The following is a 22,042-nucleotide window of genomic DNA, read 5'->3' on the forward strand; positions in this document are numbered from 1 at the left end:
ACAGGATTGAGGGAAGCAAGATTTCCACAAAATTTCCACAAAATAATTACTGAATGAATTATCCATTAGACGTTCTAATACTTAGACTGAATAAGTTGTTAAAAACCTCCGACCGAAAAGTGGGAGGAAGTCAATTAAGTCATTATATTGATTCTGGCTTCTTGTGTTTGCTGGCATAAATTGACCCTTTTTCACAAGTTATTGAAAATGTTTGTCAATATTCACCCGTTCATATTATCACTTTAGTTTTTTGTAATGTTTCGCAAATAAGTCATAGTTAATTACACGATCTGGATAATTTTCTTTAAACTTCAAGACACCACTAAATCACTTCCTAACTAAATCTCTTCACAAAAAGAAGCAGCAAATTTTATAATTGTCTTCCAGAATCGAATACATAAGTGTGCATCCTTCTTACTGCACCAAAATTTGGAACTTTGTTCCGGTCTTGAAGCTTTCAAATGATAAAACTTTTGTTTGAAATAATTTTTTAATTACAAATGTCAAGTTAAAAAAACAACACCCTATATACATATTTCATCTCTTTTGAAGTAATCTGTTTTTGTTATAAAACTCTATAAATATTTAATATCCGAAAATTAAAAATTATTTTTATGTTTAGAAATGTAATTTAATTTATAGTCCAAACAATTTGTGAAAAAGCTAGGGAAAAATTACAACGTATATTTCATTACTTCTAAAATCTACGAAAAAACAAACATATATGCCTTCCCTGCACCTACAGCATTAAAATTTAGTCAGTCAACCTTAGTAGCTCAGTTGGTTAAGGCGTAACGAGGTGGTTCGATTCCTGCCTTCGTAAACAAAATTAATTTAAATAGGTGGTGATGGAATGATGTGATGCATGGTATATGCACGAAAGATGTGCACTCAGCCTCTGAAAATAATTGAGGAGCTGATAAATGAAATTATCAGCGAAAAAGGTGGTAAAACACATATACCTATGGTATCAAAATGGCGGCTATATAGCCTAAGTGTGTCCCTCGTGGACAACCAATAAAAACTAATCATCACTGCAATTTTCGAATTATCTCAACCATTCACTATCAACATTTTATTGTTTTCCTTTCTATGAAGATTCTGAAGAAAATGGAGCTATTTCATCAGTTTTAAGCAAAACAATACTTTTGTACTTTTGTGATTGTTTCTCTAAGCGCTCAGTTTTCGAAATAAATATTCTTGGGAAACTATAAATGCAATATTCAATTTTAAGAAAAATGAGTTATTTTTTCAATTTCTGAGGGGATTCGCTTTAAAGCAGCTATTGCGCTACGATTTCTTTTTTTTTTTTTAATATGATCATTTATTATAATTATTACTGATAAGAAATTAGTCACCCGCGCTATTGTAGCAATTTTATAAAGGTAGAAACATTTTTTCCACATTGCTTGTACTATAATATCATTAGTTACACAGTCTTTGACTCTGATTTGGCGCCTGTATAACTATTTTTAAATTTCAAATGCATTAGATAAAATCATACACAAGTAACGTTTAACACGTGTATAATACCATCGTCAACACCACCAAAATATTAAAATTAACGTTTTTCAGTGTTTTATTTTGCTAAATCATTTCACGCCCTATCAGTTGCTAGACAAAAACAAAAATTAATCAATTTTATTGGTGATTAGAAAATTTATAACACAGTATCAATAAAACTTTGATCCTTGAAAATCGATTGATTAGAAATTAATACCTGATTAAATGAAAGTTAGTTGTTCTAGTTTATTCAAGACAATAGTGTATTTAGCATAGCTCAGCATCATAAAAAATGGTATCAACACAGCAGGAAACAGGAGAAATTATTCTTAAAGGACCCAAATTTCCATTATCACAAGATTGTAGTTTAGGTGTATTTATTTTGGATAAACTAACAAAACATGAAGACAAAATATCACAAGTAAGCAGTGTTAAAAAAAAGTTTTACTGAAAACTTTATCGAATAAACTTTGAATTTTTTTTAGATCTATTCCTTAACTGGGGAATCAAATACGCACCTTGATGTAAAAACTCAAAGTGTTCGAGTTGCTCAAGAATTACGTGCTCGCGGAATTGGTTTAGGTGATGTGATATCAATTTGCTCTACAAATACTCCAATTTCTGCTTTACCTTTACTAGCTGGAGTATACCTAGGTGCGCCAATAAATCCTTTAGATCCTACTCTAAATAAGTGTAAGTTTTACTAAGGTAGATAAAAATATTTAATTAGGATTGAATTCCTTTTTAATTTATAATTTATTTTAATAGCTGATGTCAAACATATGATGAATATCACGACTCCAAAAATTATTTTCACGGAACAAACTTGTCTACAAATGATTGAAGAAGTTATCTGTGAATTAAATTTGTCAACGGAAATAGTAGTTTTTGGGGAATCGGATAAACATTCAACTTTCTCGCAATTTTTATCTGAATCAATTGACGAAAATGATTTTGAACCTGTTAATTTCACAAATCCGCAAGATCATCTTGCATTTTTGATGTCTTCAAGTGGCACTACAGGCTTACCGAAATGTGTTGCCCTATCTCATTCTGCAATTCTTTTTCAACTACAACTAGCTTCGTAAGTAGACTCTGTCTAGTTATTTAATTTTTTTAAAAAGTGCTATCATATTCGAAATAGTTGTAGTAAGTCATCTACACATTATATAAAAGAAATAAACCCGGAATAAGGTCATAAGGTTGTAATTTTATGGAACAATATGACTTTTTATGGGACCTGACTCAAAATGTTCGCATGAGTGTACAGAACAAAGTCATATTGATTAGAAATTGTGCTTTTACTATGCGCACGCACTTTAACACACTCAATTTTCAACCAGAACTACCAAGAAGGATAAATAATACAAAAATGTTTTGAGTAACATTTGCTGGGATAAATCGAGGACATCTTCAGAGGAATTTAAGAGATTCCGTTCTAACGCCAGTTCTTAGGCTGAAAAAAGTGTAAAATTTTATCTCCATGAAACTTACTTAAAAAGCTTTTCTTACTTAAAAAGCCTCTCCATCGACTCCAGCTAAGCAGAATATAAACCGGATACCTTGTATCTGAAATCACACAGGTTATGGTTGTAATATTTATCCTTAATATAACATTAATTCTGTCTGCTAGATTTTCATTCGTAATATAGTTTTTCATTCAACTTTGTAATTAAAAATTAGCAATTTTTATTTCATCATTTAAATTACATTTTTTCGAATATTGTAGCATTTTGATTGTTTTTTTAATAATTTTGTCTCAGCCACGTGTTTCAATAAACCAACAAAAATTAATTTCGTAAAATTTACACACATCTTTATGTAACCTTTAAATGTTTTAGATTTTCTGATATCCCATCAGGTGTGACAATGCTAAATATGTCTACTTTATTTTGGTTATCCGGTGTCATGATACTATTATTTGCAATCACAGTTGGAGGAGTTCGAATTCTTACACCTCCATTTGAACCTGAACATACTTTGGAAACAATTGAAAAATATAAGATTGCATGGATAATAATTGGTGTGACATTCTATGCACGAACAGTTTCTCACCCAAAAGCGTGCGATTTTGATTTAAACTGTGTTCAAATGGTTTGTATTAGCGGTGCCAAAGCAAGTGATAAACATTTAGATGATGGCAAAAAAGTATTTCCACATGCTCTATTTACTTCAGGTTATGGATTAACTGAAACATCCGGAGTTGTCTTCAAATGGGATAATTCAAAGCCAAAGTCTGTGGGGCATTTAATACCTGGTTTCGAATCCAAGGTTAAGAAAAAAATCATTTTAACGAGTTTTATTTATAACTGTTTGATTTATAAGAATAAATCGCCGTACACCCACTGAAAACGCTGTCAGGCAATACGATTTTGTTTAAAGGTTTTTAAAATTGATTTTTACCAACGCACACTGATCAAACAAAAAATTGCCATCAAAATAAAAATATATATAAATTGTATTGTTCATACACAAAAAGTCTAATCAGTATGTGTTGAAATCGAACAAAACCTTTTGTACAAATCCTTTTCGCGATGCTACAAAACGTTTTAAAATGGCGTGATCTGAAGTGACGTGAGTTTCTGTAAATGAAGAGAGGTCAGTGGGTTCTGTAGTGCCACAGATTAAATCAACTACTCGCAATAAGATTGAAAGATGAGACGCACTTTATCGCCATCCTTTTGTATTAATATACCTTCCCTTATACTTATCGAGAAGTGTTCATGGCTATTTTTAATTAAATTAATTTTGATCAGTTTTTTCCATGAACTTTATTCAGGCAAGCCTATACCATAATTTTCGTAATTATATTATCTTTCTTCTGAAACCAATTTCGATTGGTTAACACATCGGTGAAGTTACCTATATTGATTTACCTGTTCATCTAGTATGAGCAGATCTACACCGACCTGTTTACCAATCGAAATTAGTATCAAAAGAAATTACGAAAATAATGATATTAAGCGGGGAGTTTAGGTAAGTGCAGTTTTACTGTCACGGACTCCAGGGCTATATAGGCTTGCCTGAAAAAAGTTCAAGGTAAAAATTGATTTAAAAAAATTTAATTAAAAATATCCATGAACACTTTTTGATAGAAAAACTATGATAGGAGTGTTTAAAAATCAATAAAATTTCATGAAAAAGATCGACCTTATACCGTCTCTTATACTATTATAATATTATTTTTTACATAGATTGTAGATGAATATATAATTTCTTGAAATTAAAAATAATTATATTAAATGGCTTATATCGTCTCGTATACTACAATAATTTTATTTTTTACATAGATTGTAAATGTTGAAAATGGTACCTCACTGGGTCCAAATAAAGAAGGTGAAATATGCTTTAGAGGGAAATTCATATTCTCTGGATATTACAAAAATGAAAAGGCAACCAATGAAGCAGTTGATAAAGATGGTTGGTTACATACAGGAGATCTTGGGTATTACGATGAAGAAGAAAATTTTTATGTTCAGGGGCGAATAAAAGAGCATTTTAAATGTAAAGGATGGCAGGTAATTGAGCAATTTAAATTCATTTAACTAGAAAATATCCAACCCTATTAAGGTATAAAAGCAGATCGTGACAAACTTATACTTTATTTTATAATACTTAAAATAACACAAAGTTTAATATTGTCTTTTTGACTTTTTGAAGAAATTTGTTTAAAATTCCATCATCAGTACAAAACCAATTGCTCCATTTCCTTTAGAGTAAAAGCTCCATTTCCTTCGGAGGAAATTCGTTAAAATGACAGCATTATTGTTTTTATCTACTTTTCAGTCAATATTATTATACCATTAAATAATTTTTTTTTTTTTAGATATCACCTCCAGAATTAGAAGCAGTATTATGCGAACATCCAGCAATAAAAGAAGCTGCCGTTATAAGTGTACCTCATGCAGTTGATGTTGCGAGGCCTTTCGCATTTATTGTTAAACAACAAAATTTAGAAGTTACAATAGATGAGATTAACATGTATATGAAAGATCGTGTGAATTCACATAAACAATTAACCGGCGGCATTGTATTTATTGACAATTTGCCAATAACACCATCTGGAAAAATTCGAAAAAGAGATTTAATTGAGTTAGCAAAACAGTATTCAACAAGTAATGAATAAAGACTGATTGTCGAATATAAAATCAGGGGCTGACTTTTGACTTAGTTCCACATTAAATCAAATTTAACGTTCTTTAAACAAGAGTACTGCATTATTCTTTAAGGACGTTCATGCGTGTACCTGTTTTGCTATGTGCGTTCATAGGGAAATAGTATGTAAATTTTAAAGAATTTTAAATTAGTAGAAAATAGAATTTTTTTTTGAAATTCTATTAAAAGTTTAAATAATAGTTAACTGGTAAAAGTTTCAAGTATGGTTATCGATATAATTTTTGAAAAATATCGATTTATATTTTCCATTTAGTCTCATGTTAAACCTTACTTTTAGTCACTTTTTAAACTTAAAATTTAATGAAATTAATTCGGTAACAGGATATTTTTCCTGTTTTAAATCATAGAAAATCATTTTAACTATCGCTTTATCATATTGTTTTTAATTTCTCTACTAATATCGTTGACGCATGAACGTCCTTAAACAAGAGTACTGCAGCAATCTTCAAGTTAGTAATTATATATATTATATATGCATAGTAAAAAAGATAAAAGCATATAAATAAAGAATATTAATTAATAAATGATTTAATAAATAATAAATTTTTTTTTTATTTAAAGTTTTTCTCTGAAAAGTTGATTTTGGAACAACGGAGAACTCTTTTTTGAAATCCAATTTTGAACTTCTCAATATATGAACTTATTGTAACGTGTCCGATTTTCGAAATCGAAATTTTCAACATATCTTTATATTTCATGATTAGGATAAAGCATTAATACCAACTTGGAGAAGAAGTATGTGTGTGCATCAATACCACGTGAACAAAAAATGATATCAACTTCGTTAAGGTGTCGATCGAAGCGTATTAACAGAAAAATGATCTGAAAGGAATTTCATAACATTTAGCCGAGTCGTTTCGACCCAGATGAGTTATTTTTAAAATTATTTTTTGATCGATATCGCACAAACAGAACATGATATCGACTTCGTTGAGATATAGCGTATTAACGACCATATGATCCGAAAGGAATTTCAAAACATTCGGTCGAGTCGTTTCGATTAGATCAAGTTCGTATTTTTAAAATTTTTCTTTTTATCTTTTTATTATGTTCGGAAGTTATTTGTGTGATCCTAAATAAATTTCCTACACAAAATTGATTGATTTACTCCCTTTTAATCCATTGCTTTTTCGGTCTATATTTTTGGTCTAATACCAAACATTTTGTATTTGGTCTAATACCTACATTTACTAATCCTCCATAGATTTTATAATTATCTATATGTAGGTAAGTATTTTGTATAATTAAAAAAATCTTATAATATATAAATAGTTCAAACATTGGAATTCAAGCATATACCTTTATACTTTTAAAATTATCTAAATATTTTCACTTTAATACGGCCGCTGAGCCGGTTTTCGTGGCCAATTGAGATCAACGTAAACGACCCATACATTTCGGCGTATTTTTTCTGTTGAATACGAAAAGAAAGGTTGTTTTTTCGAAATATGATGCAGTAATTTTTTAAAGGCAATTTCATTGTTTATAACGCCACCAATCCCGCTAAGCAATAATTTTTTTAACTGTGAAAACGGATATTTTCTCTAAAATTAATCCATAGAAGAAATTATCCAATAATATTAATTAGAATAAAATTTATTCTAAAATTTCGAAAGGAAACTGTCGAAGCCCTTTTTTAGCCCTTTGTTAGACATCGCTTAAATCATCATTTTCACTTATATCTCGGATTCTAATGAAAATAGGAATGTTTACGGTATCTCATTTTAAAGCTAAAAGTCTAAACATATAATTTAAGTTTCATGCAATACCCAAATATTGTTTAAAAGGAAGTTACACCGGTTAAAAATACACCGAAATTACACCGGAAAAAATTACGTGTAATTTGTTTGAACGTTTTTAAGTTTAGAAAAAATAAAATACCAATAATATGAACATGTCATAATATCGTCCTATAAAAGACAAATATTTTCCAACTTAACTTTTCCGAGGGATGTGATCATTTGAAGGTAGACGCCGGTATTCGAATGAGCGGCCGGAGTACTTGTTTTTTGATTATTAATAAATATTTTATATTTACAATTATAATAATAAAATATAAATACAATATTATCTCTGCCTAACAAAAAAATAGTAGGGTAAGATGTGGTACCTAGAGAACAATGTACTTTGAATTATTCTATAGTTTCTCGACAGATATTTCTATTTACTGAACGGCATTTGTATTAAAAAAATAAGGGTATATTATCATATTGAAGGTAGGCTAAAGACTGGTTGTAAATGTGATTTTGTTTTCGAATAAACTAAAAATGATTTTTTTTTTTGCAATAAAAGTAAAAAAATTGTTTTTTTTGAGTATCATTTACAAGCTCAGCTTAAATCATTGGCTATCGTTGTGTAAGATCTTTTATCATATCCCAGTTTTAAATTTTCCACTTTAAATTTTGAAGAGGTCTCAAATACGCAAAGTGATGTACCTTGAATCTAATAACATAATGTACCATTGATACATGGTAATATTTATCTCCTGAATTTTAAATTTTATTATTGTTATTTTATGGGTTACCAAGCTTATTTAAACATAGTATAGGTAAATGAGGAAAAGAAGTTTAATTCACTCCAAATCTCTACAAATACCACTTAAAGCTGTTGCTGGAGAGTTAGAGTAGTGGATGCCTGTTTCAATCACATGCATGTTGAAAAGAACGCTTTCAAGTACGATCAATGGCGGTAATTCATGGATCAACCATCACGTATCATGATTCACAAGTTTTAATCCATAGTTATTGTATAGTGTTGATTAATAACAGAGACATTTTCCAGTTTGATATTTTAAAAAATGGCTTTTAAAAACACATAAATGTAAATTTCAATTCTAGGTACTACAACTTCTCCTACTTAATACAGGTAAACATGTTTTTATCTATTTAGAATAAAAACATAATTTTTACAAGTCATGAATGAGGATGAAAATTTGATTCAAGGACAGAGACGGACTGTTTGGTATTTATATTTCACCGTTTATACATAAAATAATGTTTACTATTAATACTTCTGCTACTAAACGATGTGTTCAAATTAACGGATTAGTAATTATATGAGAAAAATTTTTATATGTTAATATTTTTATATAACAATATTCGTATATACTTATTAGAGAGGGAGATCAAATCTTTAAAGAAACAAAGTGGTTCTTATAAAAATGCCAACAATTTTTTCCGAAAATTTTTTTTGTGATGGCTGTAGGTCTAAATAAAATCGTTTTCGGACCCATGTTTATATGTAAATTTTATAATTTGTTGATGCTAAGGTGATTCCTATACAGCCAGTGTTTCGATAAAAGCTATTTTTACAACTTCTCTACGTCAACACCAAAAATACAAATTATTTTTTTAAACCCCAAGAAAATTTTGTGTAAAATAGCAATCTGTCCATAATCAAAACCAATAGGATCATAAACAAATAGTTTATGAAACGATATTGAACCAAGACTCTTATCAAGACAAATTATTTTATAACAAAGGGAAATTTCGCACAGTGGTACATCACCTTATGCAACTCCGTATCCCGACTAGAAATTTTCACGTGCTCCCATTTGGGACCCAGCTTGGTTGCCCAATTGGGACCCCAAATTGGGCTGTAACGCAGAAACTTATTTGGGGCCCGGTGGGGCTATCCCAATTGGTTCCCAATTGGGCAGTCCCTATAGGTTCCCGAATGTGCAAGCCCTATGGATTCCCAATCGAATAATCCCGGTCTGTTCCCGCTTAATTTACCTTATTGTAAATCATTTGCCCCTTGTTAATCAATACAATCATGATGTAGCCTATAGCTTCAAATTAAAAATAAACTGGAAATTACCAAGCAAATTTTTTTATTTATAAATTTATAAAAATACAATAGATTCAGTCAATAGAATGATCATTTTTTTAAACGAAGAAGACGATGGCCATCCCAATCTCGAGCACCTTGTATCACTGCTGTCATTGCCTTCAAAATTTCTTTATCGTCTAGTGGGTTTTCGGGACTGGAAGCTAGTTTTTTAATAAAGACATCTATAATAATTAAAAAAAAAAATTATTAATGTAAGAACTATTTTTTTTAATAATTACAATATAACTTGTGATCGAAATTTTTACCTTGTATACTTGAATAAAAACTTCTGGTCCGTAGACGTCCAAGTTCACATTTTATACATAACCTCAATCTCCAATTGACATTTTCAATTACACTCAAAAGTTCGTTACACATATGTCAAAATAATATAATTCAATTAAACGTAAATGCACTTAAAAAATTTTATGATATAGTATGATGCTGAATTTTTATAAATTAAAATAACAAAAAAAAACTATAAAAAATCACTTATTTTCGATTCATAGGTACTCGATCGTTTGTTAATCACAGTGTTTTTATTATGACAAATAAAAAACTTCTCGTAGCGCCATCTGTTGAAATGTTTTAAATAAATAAAACGCGGAAAATTCAAAAATGAAGAACTGATACTTTTGATTCAAATAGAAGGGAAATATCAATAACAGAATAATATTAAGAGAAAAAAATAGATTATGTAAAAAACGAAAAGTTTATAAATACTCAAAGTACAGAGTTAAAAGTGAAGTAAAGCGTTTTGAATTAAAACTTTTTTAGGGAAATTATTTTTTTCTAAATTTATAACTATTTACTTACTATAAAAAAATAACTTAAAAATTAATTGAAAAATTATGATTGTTTTTAATAAAGTAGGAAATTTTTTAAATCAATTAACTGTACTAAGATTAAGAACATATATATTTGCTTTATTCAAAGCAATCAAATTTTTCAAAATCCGGTAAAAATAGAGTAAAGATTATTTAATTTTTACATCGGGCTATCCCAACGTGTTCCCAACCAGGTCCCACTCAAACAATTAAACCGTTGTGTTTATCATTTAATTTAATTTGGGCTTTCCCAATAGGTTACCAAATAGGCCCCAGTTGGGAAAAACTATTTAAAATCGCCTATTTTTACATTGGGCTATCCCAAAAGGTTCCCAATTGGATCCCAATTGGGATAGACCTTTTTTAATTTAATTTGGGCTTTCCCAATAAGTTCCCAAATAGGCCCCAGTTGGGAAAAACTATTATAAAATCGCCTATTTTTACATTGGGCTATCCCAAAAGGTTCCCAATCGGATCCCAATTGGGATAGACCTATTGGGACATGCCCCAACAAATCCCAAGCGGGCCCCAATATAAGTACTGGGACAATTTCTAGTCGGGATATTGATAGGGTATACCGCAATGATTGCAAAAGTTTAGGTAGACAAATTTTTAGAACTTTTACTCACAGCTGCCGCAATAAAAGATCAGAAATCGAGTAAAAATTGTCACAATTCAATTCAATTCTATCATAAAAGTTTCTAACGAATAGACATTTTTTCTAAAACTTTTTTTAAATGCCGGTAAAAATGTGAATAGACTTTGTGTCCAAAGTTTAATTCTATGCCACAAAGACTCGTATTCACTTTATAGGTTTTTAATTTTTTTGATAAAACTGTTGTTTCCCGTTTTTTGCTCTATTTTAGACCTATTACCGTAATCCAAATTTGCCGATTTTATAGATATTATTCGGTTTTAATTTTATTGTTTTGAAAACTTTTTACAAGATGCTTGTTGTACTATAATTAAATAATTTTTTCAATGTCTCTGACCGTGATTTGCCGCCTGAAGGTATTTTCGTATGCCTGAGATAAAATCATAAACAACTCACATTTAACAGGTTATTTATAAATTTACTGTTTTTTATTTTGTATTATTTATAAAACTTAATCATTTCACATACTGGCCCTGAAGAGCGCAGAACAAAAATTTATCGGTTGAATAAACAATACTGAGATTAGAAAAATTCTTAATACGATATAAATAAAAAAGCCGGTTTTGAAAACGATTAATTAGTTAATTATTTACTGATTAGATGTACCGTATTTATTTTTTAAGTTCAATTAAATCATCAATCATATTTTAAAAATTATACAAAATCATCCATAATGGCATCAACGGAGGACAAAAAAGAAGAAATTATTGTGAAAGGGCTGGATTTTACCTTGTCACAAAATTTTAGCATAGGAACATTAATTTTGGATAAACTTACAAAACATGGAGACAAAATATCTCAAGTAAGTACCTACTTACTTTCAAATAAAATAAATATAAAAATAATAAAATTAGATTAAGAAAGTTCATTCTTTATTAAGAATTAAATTTTTTGCATTAGATCTATTCTTTAACTGGGGAATCATACACACATCTTGACGTAAAAACTCGAAGTATACGAGTTGCTAAAGAATTACGTGCTCATGGAATTGGCTTAGGTGATGTGATATCTATTTGCTCTACTAATACTCCAAATTCTGCTTTACCATTACTAGCTGGAATGTACTTAGGGGCGGTTATTAATCCACTTGATCCAACTTTAAATAAATGTAAGAGCTGCTGTGGCAGATCAAATAAGAATTTAATTAATTACCAAATTTATAATTTATTTTATCAGCTGATATTAAACATCTGATGGGCATTACGACTCCAAAAATTATCTTCACGGAGGAAAGTTGTCTTACAATGATTGAAGAAGTTATTGAAGAATTGCATTTATCAACTGAAATAGTAGTTTTTGGTGATTCTAATAAACATGCAACCTTTTCACAATTTTTATCTGAATCAATTAATGAAAATGATTTTGAACCAGTTAATTTCACAAATCCACAAGATCATCTTGCATTTTTGATGTCTTCCAGTGGTACTACAGGTTTACCAAAATGTGTTGCTCTTTCTCATGCAGCAATTCTATACCAACTAGAACTAGCTTTGTAAGTAAAATGTTTCTGATTATTTAACTAAAGGTATGATTCCTATGCTGCGACTGACGCAAGTGTCTGGCAGATATAACACTTGAAATAAATTTTAATTTAATTTGATAAATACAAATGAAAAGCATATATATTTTACTTTTCCGGAGTCCGTAAAAGAAAAGGCAAACTATTCGAGAATGTTTCCAAATAAAAAATTATAATATATAGCAATCTTCCACCCAAGTACTAACTGTGCCCACTGCAGCTTAACTTCGTGGTATGCATACCACGTGATGTGCATGTAGCTTCGCAGATGAAGATCCAGCCATGCTCACCACCAAACTAGAATTTTTAACCCCGCTAAAAAACTACTATAATAAAATCGATCAACGCAGTTAAAAGCCTAAAAGCACAACTAATTAATTTTATTGAAACTAATGACAAAAGATTAATTATTATTGCACACATGCTAATACGTCATTTTAAATATTTCAGAATTGCTTTTCCATCAAGTGTATCGATATTAAATATGTCTTCGTTATATTGGTTATCCGGCGTCATGGTAACATTATTGACAATCGCAGCCGGTGGAATTCGACTTCTCACACCTCCATTTGAGCCCGAACATACTTTACAAACAATTGAAAAGTATAAGATCCCATTTATAATTGTTGGTGTAACATTCTTTGCGGGAACAGTTTCACATCCAAAAGCATGTGATTTCGATTTAAACTGTGTTAAAATGATTTGTATTCTTGGTGGCAAAGCAAGTGAAAAACATATTGATAAAGGCAAAAAAGTATTTCCAAGCGCTTTAATATCTTCAGGTTATGGTACAACTGAAACATGCGGACCGGTCTTTAAGTGGGATCATACAAAACCAAGTGGTGTTGGACATTTACTTCCTGGTTTCGAAGCTAAGGTTAAGAAAAAAAAATTTATTTTTTAGAATTTTATGATTAAAAATACACTGTGTCCATCCAAGAAATTGAAAAGAAACAAAAGAAGTAAAAATCATTAATTTAGGCTATTGATTATGCACTATAGAAAGGAACTAAGACGCTCACAGAAATCGTTCAATGAAATATAAAAGAAGAAAAAACCGCGGAGTGCAAATAAATTAAAGAGTGGAAATTGAAGAAAAGGGGTGAAAATTCACCCCTTAAAAAGCAATGTAGTGGCACCATTCTTCCAAACATTTGTTGTAATGTCATATATTCCTAAATAATAATTGCAAAATACCTTTTTCGTTGAGTTAAACAATAATTGTTTCAATAAAGAGCAAACGAAAACAATATTTGTACAAGGAAATGAATTGCAAAAAAAAGTCAGGTTGAAATGGCTATATAGCCATATCTCGGTCAATTTTTAACCATATAGCATATTTCAGCATAGCATTTTTAAGGAAATTTTATTTACTTTCTTTCGTCTGCAACAATGCCTTTACTCATCTCTGCCCGAAAAAAGATACAGATGAAATGCAAAAAACTACAAACAATCGAAATTTTGGGTGTTTTTCCTATCTGTTTTGAATGTTTATATTAATTTTTGAAAAATACCATTATTCCGGTGAAAAATTTCATTATCTACAAAAAGTTTTATATAAAATTTATTGATCTTTGTTTACGAAATATTTGGAAAACCCCAGATGCACCAAAAAGAGGTGCAATTTCACCCCTATTTTCAATTTCCACCCCATAATTCAATATCACTTCGCAGTTTTTCCTTCTTTAATAACATATTGAACGATTCCTGCATTAAAAATTGTGAACGTCTTAGTTCCTTATTGTCCTGTTCTGTAAGACATTATCTATAGATCATTTTTAAAGTCTTTCTTCAACAAATCTCTGTTTGAAAGAATTTAATAATATTTATTAAAAGATGCCTGTAACTTTTAATCGTAAAAGTATATTTTACATAGATTGTAGATGTTGAAAGTGGCGCCTCACTGGGTCCAAACAAAAAAGGCGAAATGTGTTTTAGAGGGAAATTCATATTCTCTGGCTATTACAAAAATGAAAAAGCAACTAATGAAGCAATTGATAAAGATGGTTGGTTACACACAGGAGATCTTGGTTACTACGATGAAGAGGAATGTTTTTATGTCGATGGTCGAATAAAAGAGCTCTTTAAATGTAAAGGATGGCAGGTAATAGATCATTTTCAATTAGTCGTAGCTGATCGTTACGCATCCGCTTCCCGATCATAACATAACTAGAGTAACATTTTCGTCATTTTCATTATTATAACTTAATTTTCGCTCTATAATAATCAAATATCCAATAATTTAAAGGAAAAATTTAAGGCATTGAATTCATTTCAACCTTAATGCTCTTGCTACAAAGAAATAGTAAAAAAAGTTGGCTTGGCCCTTCGCACATTATTTTATATAATAATTGATTAATTGTCTAATTTCAGATATCACCTCTAGAATTAGAAGCAGTGTTATGCGAACATCCAGCAATAAAAGAAGCTGCCGTAATAGGTGTACCTCATGCAGTTGATGTCGCGAGGCCTTTCGCATTTATTGTTAAACAACAAAATTTAGAAATTACAAAAGATGAGATTAATTTATATATGAAAGATCGTGTGAATTCGCATAAACAACTTACTGGAGGTATTACGTTTCTTGACAGTTTACCAATTACACCAACTGGAAAAATTCGAAAAAGAGATTTAATTGAGCTAGCAAAACAGTATTCAACGAGTGAAGATGAATAAAGACTGAACACGTACTAAATTAACGTTAAAATTAAACAAATTAATTTATATTACATTAGGCAGTAACAGTTTCTTATTTTTAGATACTTGAATTTTAAAAATTTTGTGTATGTTACTTGAAGAAAAATTAAATTAATTTATTTTTTTGTTTATTTATCTTAAAATTTAAATAAGAGCTTTGGAAATAAACAACATTTAATTTCGTAAAAACCTTAAACACCTCATATTCGTAAACACCTTATATTACGTCACGCATAATTACCGTGTTTGTCCTTCCCTTGCCCTTTGTCACGCTGCGTCACTTTCTCTAAAATGCAGATAAAACATCACAATTTTTAGGTCCTCTCCCTTAAAATAATCAAAAATTTTAAAAGAAAACAGACTATTAATATTTAAATTTAAAATAAATTTACTAATGAACAACGAACGTCACTTTTTATTTCGTTTCCCCAAGCAATAGCCCACACTCTTAAGCTGCCATTTTCGTAACGTATTTAATGAGTAACCATTAAACTTCAGAAAAATTTTGTTGATGTATCGATTTTTCGAAAAATAAACACCAATAAAATAAATAGGGCTTAGGGAATAAAAATATTGGTCAAGTGCGACTTGGACTCGCATGGAGAGGGCTCCTCTATGCATCATCACCATGCATAATTGATGCCTATTATTAAATGATGTATTATAGCGTATATTCTTTAGTTAGTAAACAAGTCAAAATGTTGCTATAACACACTTGGAGAATTTTTTTTCTGATTTATACCTCCCTCTCCCTGAAACAAAATCCGATGAACCAAATTTTAATGTTTTCGTTATACGCCCTTCAGTGAGTCACCAAACTCTGCATATATTCCAAATTTCAATTTTCTTTGTCAGATATATCCAAAGAAGATCTGCGGCAGTAGGATAGGTAAACACAAGAGTAATTCTATAAGAGCTATTTTTTTCATTTTTGATAACGGAATCCCACAAAGGGTATATTATAGGTAATTATTTGTAAAATATTTTCCCAAATAACACCCAATGGTTTGCCAAATGACACTAATAATATTTATTACCTGTGATTTAAATTTGCTGGTTAAAATCAAATTCTTTTCCATAGAGGTTTCCAAAACCAAATGTAACTTTATGGAAATAAAGTCTATTGGTATTAACGCAGAAAGTAATTCCGGTAATCGAAAAATTAAGACCAGGAAAAAATAGACCGTAAATTTTATAGAACCGGAGTATTGTTGTAATTATGAATAAGTTGGGTTGAGTTTGTCGACTATAGAGGAGTTGGTTGGGTTCTGAATTTTTTAGCGTTTACGTTCAAATGTGGGACACTCTTATAGAAATTTAGAATATCTCTCCCGCCTTCGAAAATTCTGGAGAATCGGTTTATGCCCAAGTAAAGTGTGAAATGACATGATCCAAAAGATATGTAAAATTTATGTCATGTAAATAGTGAATTAGATCGTAGATTAGGCTAAGGAACTAACTACGGGTAGGTACTATTCAATTTTATTAAGTGATATGATGGTTCATGGACTTTAATATACCAAACTTTTTAGGAAATTTGCATCGTCATTGATACAAACATTTTAGACTCTTGGCCGTCGTTTATATATAGAATTAATCTTAAGTACACTACTAACACATTTTAAAAGAGACAGTTCCGTGTTTTTTTTAATTAATAAACAACTTGTATTTTTAGGATTCCATTCTCATAAAACAATGAATAATCTAGTCCATTTAGATGCAATTCCTTAAATTATTCGCGTGATGTTGATTTCGCTGAAGCAAATAGTTAGTTATTAAATAGTCACATATATAATTGATATTCCCATATAATACATACAATACAATTTGCGCTCTCACGGGTTAACAGTGATGTTTACGAAAAAATGTTTCAAACAAATTTTTTTATAAGGAACATTTTTTACATTTAAACTTTTGTTCTATCTCTAACGGTTTACAAGATGGATCCTACGGACCCAAGACCCAATTGACCTATGTTGCTCATTTACGAATTCGACCTCACTTTTTGCGTCCTAAGCACGCTATCTCTTTTCGTTTTTGAATAATCGTGATGACAGACGGACATACAGGCGACAGACAGACAAACAACCGGAAATGGGCTAATTAGGTGATTTTATGAACAACTATACCAAAATTTGGTTCATAGTATCAATATTTTTAAGCGTTACAAACTTGAGACTAAACTTAGTATAACTTAGTATATTTCATATACCTGGTATAAAAATTAATATTTACTGAAAATTACAATTAACATTTAGTAAATTGATTAAATTACGATAATATATTTTCTGAAAAACTTCATTTTCAGGCAATTATTTTAAATATTTAATTATGAACTTCTTAGCATGCCTCAACAACCTTAATTATCATTATCTTATTTTCGATTGTAATTACTCATTCAGGTTCAAAATCCATATCGATGGAAACAATTCTTGAACTTTCATTTAAGGACTAATACCGTACCGCTAAAGTATCAAAATTTCCGCTTTGCCGATTTTAATTATATATTTATGTAGATGATATCACGCATTTAATCCTTATTGAACAACACAGAACTCATGTTATCAATGATTAGAAAAATATTACAATAATATTCACGGTATAAATAAAAGTGTTTTTTATTTACAATAATCAATTGATGATTTAAACTCAGTTACAATTTTACTAATTAGATTAGTTTTTTTTTAAGATTATTATAAATTAACACCTTAATTATTACAAAAACATCTAAAATGGTCATATTATCAACGGAACAAAAAACGGAAGAAGTCATTATTAAAGGACCCAACGATCCATTGGTCCAAGATTGTAGTTTAGGAGCATTTATTCTGTATAAATTAACACAACATGCAGACAAAATATCACAAGTATGTAATTACGCATTAATTTATTAGTCTATCAGACGGACCCACATATTCGATATGTAGCGAATATAGATGAAATGTTCGCCACAATCCGTTAAATTGCGAATGGTATAAATAAGTTGTTTGCTAAATACCATAGTCTCTAGTTCAATGTGCCAATGGATTCCCAGTTGAAATAAATCCCAAAACAACCAAAATTAATCAGAAATTATGTTTCGATTTAAAATATTGAATATGTTTAAATAATATCAAATCGAAATTATTGGATTTCCAACTCATTCCGATTGATTTCTAATTCATTTGTATTGGAAATCTACTAGAGTTTTTCCTAGAGAGGTGCTCAACATTTGGTAATTATCAAGCGAAAGTTTATAAATGTTCGTCTATTTAGCAAACATTAGTTATATAGGATTCGCTAAATAGCCAAAAATATTTGAAGTAACTTTAATATTGTAGAACATTTTAGAAGCATATAGATAAAATCAATTGTTCCCAAATATTTATGGACTTTTTATTTTTAGATATACTCTTTAACTGGAGAATCATACAAACATATTGATATAAAAACTCGAAGTATTCGAGTTGCTAAGGAATTAAGTTCTCGGGGCGTTGGTTTAGGTGATGTTGTATCAATTTGCTCTGCTAATACTCCATCTTCTGCCTTACCATTACTAGCTGCAATGTATATAGGTGCACCAATAAGTCCATTGGATCCAAGTTTAAATAAGTGTAAGTTTTTATTATTACATATAAAAAGATTACCTAAATCAATATTTTTTAGTGAATTTTTAATTTGCTTATTAGTTGATATAAAACATTTGATGAACATCACGGCTCCAAAAATTATATTTACTGAAGAAAGTTGCCTTAAAAATATTGAAGAAGTTGTCGATGAATTACATTTGTCAACGGAAATAGTGGTTTTTGGTGAATCCGATAAGCATATACCCTTCTCACAATTTTTATCCGAATCAATTGATATTGATGATTTTGAGCCAGTTAACTTCCCAAATCCACAAGATCATATTGCATTACTGATGTCTTCCAGTGGTACTACCGGCTTACCGAAATGTGTTGTACTTTCTCACGCAGCAATTCTTTTCCAACTTCAAATAGCTGTGTAAGTACTTTTTAATACCTTAAATGATACAAGGTAAATTTTTCACCCATATACATATGAGTAAAAAACTTGTGCTAAAAAATATCGGAAACCCAGTTTTCGATTCAATCATATTTAAATCCTATTTGAAGAATTAATCTTTCAGAATTATTTACTCATTTGGCCTCTCAATGTTTCAGACTAGCTGGACTTCCACCAGGCGTGTCAGTCTTAAATATGTCTTCATTATTCTGGATAACTGGTATATTAGTTACATTATTTGCGATTGCACTTGGTGCGGTTCGCATTATAACACCGCCCTTCGAACCGGAACATACTTTGAAAACAATTGAAAAATATAAAATTACATGGATGATTCTTGGTGTAACATTCTTTTCACGTATGGTTACATATCCAAAAGCAAGTGATTTTGATTTAAGCTGCGCTCAAATGGTTTGTATTAGTGGCGCTAAAGCAAGTGAACAACATTTAGCTGAAGGCAGAAAAGTTTTCCCACGTGCTTTAATAACCTCCAGTTATGGTTTAACTGAAACATCTGGCGCAATTTTCAAAATAGATTATTCAAAACCCGCATCTTTAGGTCGTTTATTTCCTGGGCTAGAGTGTAAAGTTAGTATTAAAATAGATTACCATTCAAGTTACTACTGTAAAGGTACATAAAAGGTTTGAACTGTTCTAGCAAAATTGTAAGGCCACATTTACAGGCAAATTCTAGGAAACGTTTATTTAGTATTGCTAAATTTTTTTTAAAGATCTGACAGACTTAACGCTTAACGCTTTAGTTAGAGCTGCAGAGAGCTTTGCCTAAGGTGTAGAATTCTCTGCTCGTTTGACAGATCTAGTTATAGAAAAAATTTAGCAGTACTTGTAATAGGAACGTACATGTAACCGTGGCCTTTGAATCTAGCGGGATCAATTCAAATTTTTTAATATATATATATATATATATATATATATATATATATATATATATTGTATTTTGACGTATCGTATATCATTTTCTCCAAAAAACAATTTGGGTTGGAAAATCAAAAGAATAAAAGATTAATTAAGGATTAGTAATTGGTTCCGGCAACATTTTTGGATTTTAATATTTTTGATTTCAAATTTGTGTGCGAGCACCCAGAAAGCCTTTAAAGTAACATAGCTTTCTATTATTTTCTGATTTTATACCATGTTTATATGAAATAAATCAAGGTATACAAGTTTAGTCTCAATTTTGTAACGCTTAAAAATATTGATGCTACTATTTATTTATTGTTACCATTAGTTACATGTTCTAAAATAATGATTACATCCTCCTCTACATTTCATATTTAAATCCGTAGAGGTCCGCTCAGTATTTTGGAGTCACGAATAGCTGCAGGAAAAATTTCAAAAAATTCTCTTTGATTTCAGCGCCCTCTAAATTTGGTTGAAGAATATTTCTATTCTGACCCAAAAAAAAAAAAAGTAAAATAAAAAGTTGTTAGGCGCTACAATAACTACAGCCTTTCAAATTTTTGATATACCACCTTGTTAAAATAGCAAAATGTATATGCCATATAATAATATTTTTCTTAATACTAAATACCTAAATCCACAGGTGAAGACAATAAATTGATTTTCTTATTTTTTATAAACAGGTGGTTGATATCGAAAATGGTGCATCTCTAGGGCCTGACAAAAAAGGTGAATTCTGTTTCAAAGGAAGACCATTATTCTCTGGATATTATAAAAATGAAAAAGCAACTAACGAAGCAATTGATAAAGACGGCTGGTTACACACTGGAGATCTTGGTTACTATGATGATGAGGAATGTTTTTATATCGAAGGACGAATTAAGGAACAATTTAAATGTAAAGGATGGCAGGTAATTGATAATTTTTCTCGAATTATTGAAATTTAGTTGCATTATTTATTATGTAAATATGCAACTAAAATAACACATTTGTAGTAAAATTGCCTAAAAATAGTATTTTGTAATTTCAGATATCACCCGTGGAATTGGAGTCAGTATTGCTAGAACATCCAGCAATCAAAGAAGCTGCTGTAATAGGAGTGCCACATAAAGTTGATGTGGCAAGACCTAAAGCTTTCATTGTAAAACGACAAAACTCAGAGGCAACAGTACAAGAAATACATTCATACATGAAAGAACGCATGAATCCAAATAAACAAATCACCGGTGGTATTGTATTTGTTGAGTCTTTACCAACAACACCAACAGGAAAAATCCAAAAAAGAGCTTTAGTGGAACTAGCAAAGCAGTATTTAACGGATGATGAATAATTCAAGATTATTATATTTTGTCAAAATCAAACGTATTAATTTATTTTTTTTAATTTTAAGATGTAAAAATTTTTATTATTGTACCTGTTATATTAAAATATTTTAACTTTTTTGCCAGTATTGCCGTAGTATAAACTAGGTCGTTCCAGCCAGCCAAATTTTTCAGTAATTTCTCATTCAATTTCATTTTATATTTGTTGAAGTTTTTCATTGTATGTAACGATAATTTTATAAAATAAATTGTAGTAATGAATACCTAGAGTTGTTTACTTCTTAATTTTTTCATTTATCGATAAATTAAACTAAATCGAAGTATCTCGAACTTTTATCAATTCGTTGAAGCGAGCCCATATATTTTAAGCCAGCTTCTAGCGTCAAATTTGATCACATGGTATAATTTCGATCAGAATTTTTTTTTCTGAATTAAAAGTAGCGTCAAAATGAATGTCGAACTGTAGAGCGTCAACCGTAGACTTAACTCGATCAACTCTTTGAAATTATCAATGCCAATCCTTGTTGGAATCTTCTAATTAGCCTTTTTCCTGGAAAGATTAAAAATAAATCCTTTAGATGGCAGG

At 30.0% G+C, this 22,042-nt stretch overlaps 1 protein-coding gene and 1 long non-coding RNA gene across 5 annotated transcripts; one reads left to right on the forward strand and one right to left on the reverse strand.

The window, feature by feature from the left end:
* The first annotated feature begins 1,539 nt into the window (after window positions 1–1,539).
* LOC123294815 (4-coumarate--CoA ligase 1-like) lies at window positions 1,540–21,617 on the forward strand. 4 transcript variants are annotated; one of them, XM_044875979.1, is made up of 7 exons: window positions 1,540–1,874; window positions 11,745–11,794; window positions 18,594–18,801; window positions 18,877–19,192; window positions 19,372–19,801; window positions 20,818–21,045; window positions 21,165–21,617. In XM_044875979.1, the coding sequence occupies exons 1-7, from the start codon at window positions 1,796–1,798 to the stop codon at window positions 21,462–21,464; spliced, it is 1,611 nt and encodes a 536-aa protein (XP_044731914.1). In that variant the 5' UTR covers window positions 1,540–1,795; the 3' UTR covers window positions 21,465–21,617. The 4 variants fall into 4 exon arrangements, with proteins under 4 accessions (XP_044731914.1, XP_044731913.1, XP_044731912.1 ...); XM_044875978.1 differs by lacking the exons at window positions 11,745–11,794; window positions 18,594–18,801; window positions 18,877–19,192; ... (1 more) ...; window positions 20,818–21,045; window positions 21,165–21,617 and adding exons at window positions 1,989–2,196; window positions 2,272–2,587; window positions 3,345–3,774; window positions 4,794–5,021; window positions 5,330–5,750 and having other exon boundaries at window positions 1,562–1,924; XM_044875977.1 differs by lacking the exons at window positions 1,540–1,874; window positions 18,594–18,801; window positions 18,877–19,192; ... (1 more) ...; window positions 20,818–21,045; window positions 21,165–21,617 and adding exons at window positions 11,893–12,100; window positions 12,169–12,484; window positions 12,962–13,388; window positions 14,388–14,615; window positions 14,885–15,288 and having other exon boundaries at window positions 11,572–11,794.
* LOC123294816 lies at window positions 9,522–10,012 on the reverse strand. Its single transcript, XR_006535120.1, has 3 exons — window positions 9,834–10,012; window positions 9,777–9,796; window positions 9,522–9,692 (listed from the first exon to the last, which is right to left on the reverse strand). It is a non-coding gene; the product is annotated as an uncharacterized LOC123294816 (long non-coding RNA).
* Window positions 21,618–22,042: the final 425 nt, after the last annotated feature.

Source organism: Chrysoperla carnea, chromosome 3 (assembly GCF_905475395.1).
Source record: "Chrysoperla carnea chromosome 3, inChrCarn1.1, whole genome shotgun sequence".
Taxonomy (NCBI): domain Eukaryota; kingdom Metazoa; phylum Arthropoda; class Insecta; order Neuroptera; family Chrysopidae; genus Chrysoperla; species Chrysoperla carnea.

Excerpts from the sequence above, each read along its gene's own strand:
- LOC123294815 (XM_044875976.1), top strand. The coding sequence starts at position 17,941 with ATGGTCATATTATCAACGGAACAAAAAACGGAAGAAGTCATTATTAAA. Across the intron at positions 19,193-19,371 it reads TTCCAACTTCAAATAGCTGT|ACTAGCTGGACTTCCACCAG; the intron begins GTAAGTACTTTT and ends TCAATGTTTCAG. Across the intron at positions 21,046-21,164 it reads TTAAATGTAAAGGATGGCAG|ATATCACCCGTGGAATTGGA; the intron begins GTAATTGATAAT and ends TTGTAATTTCAG.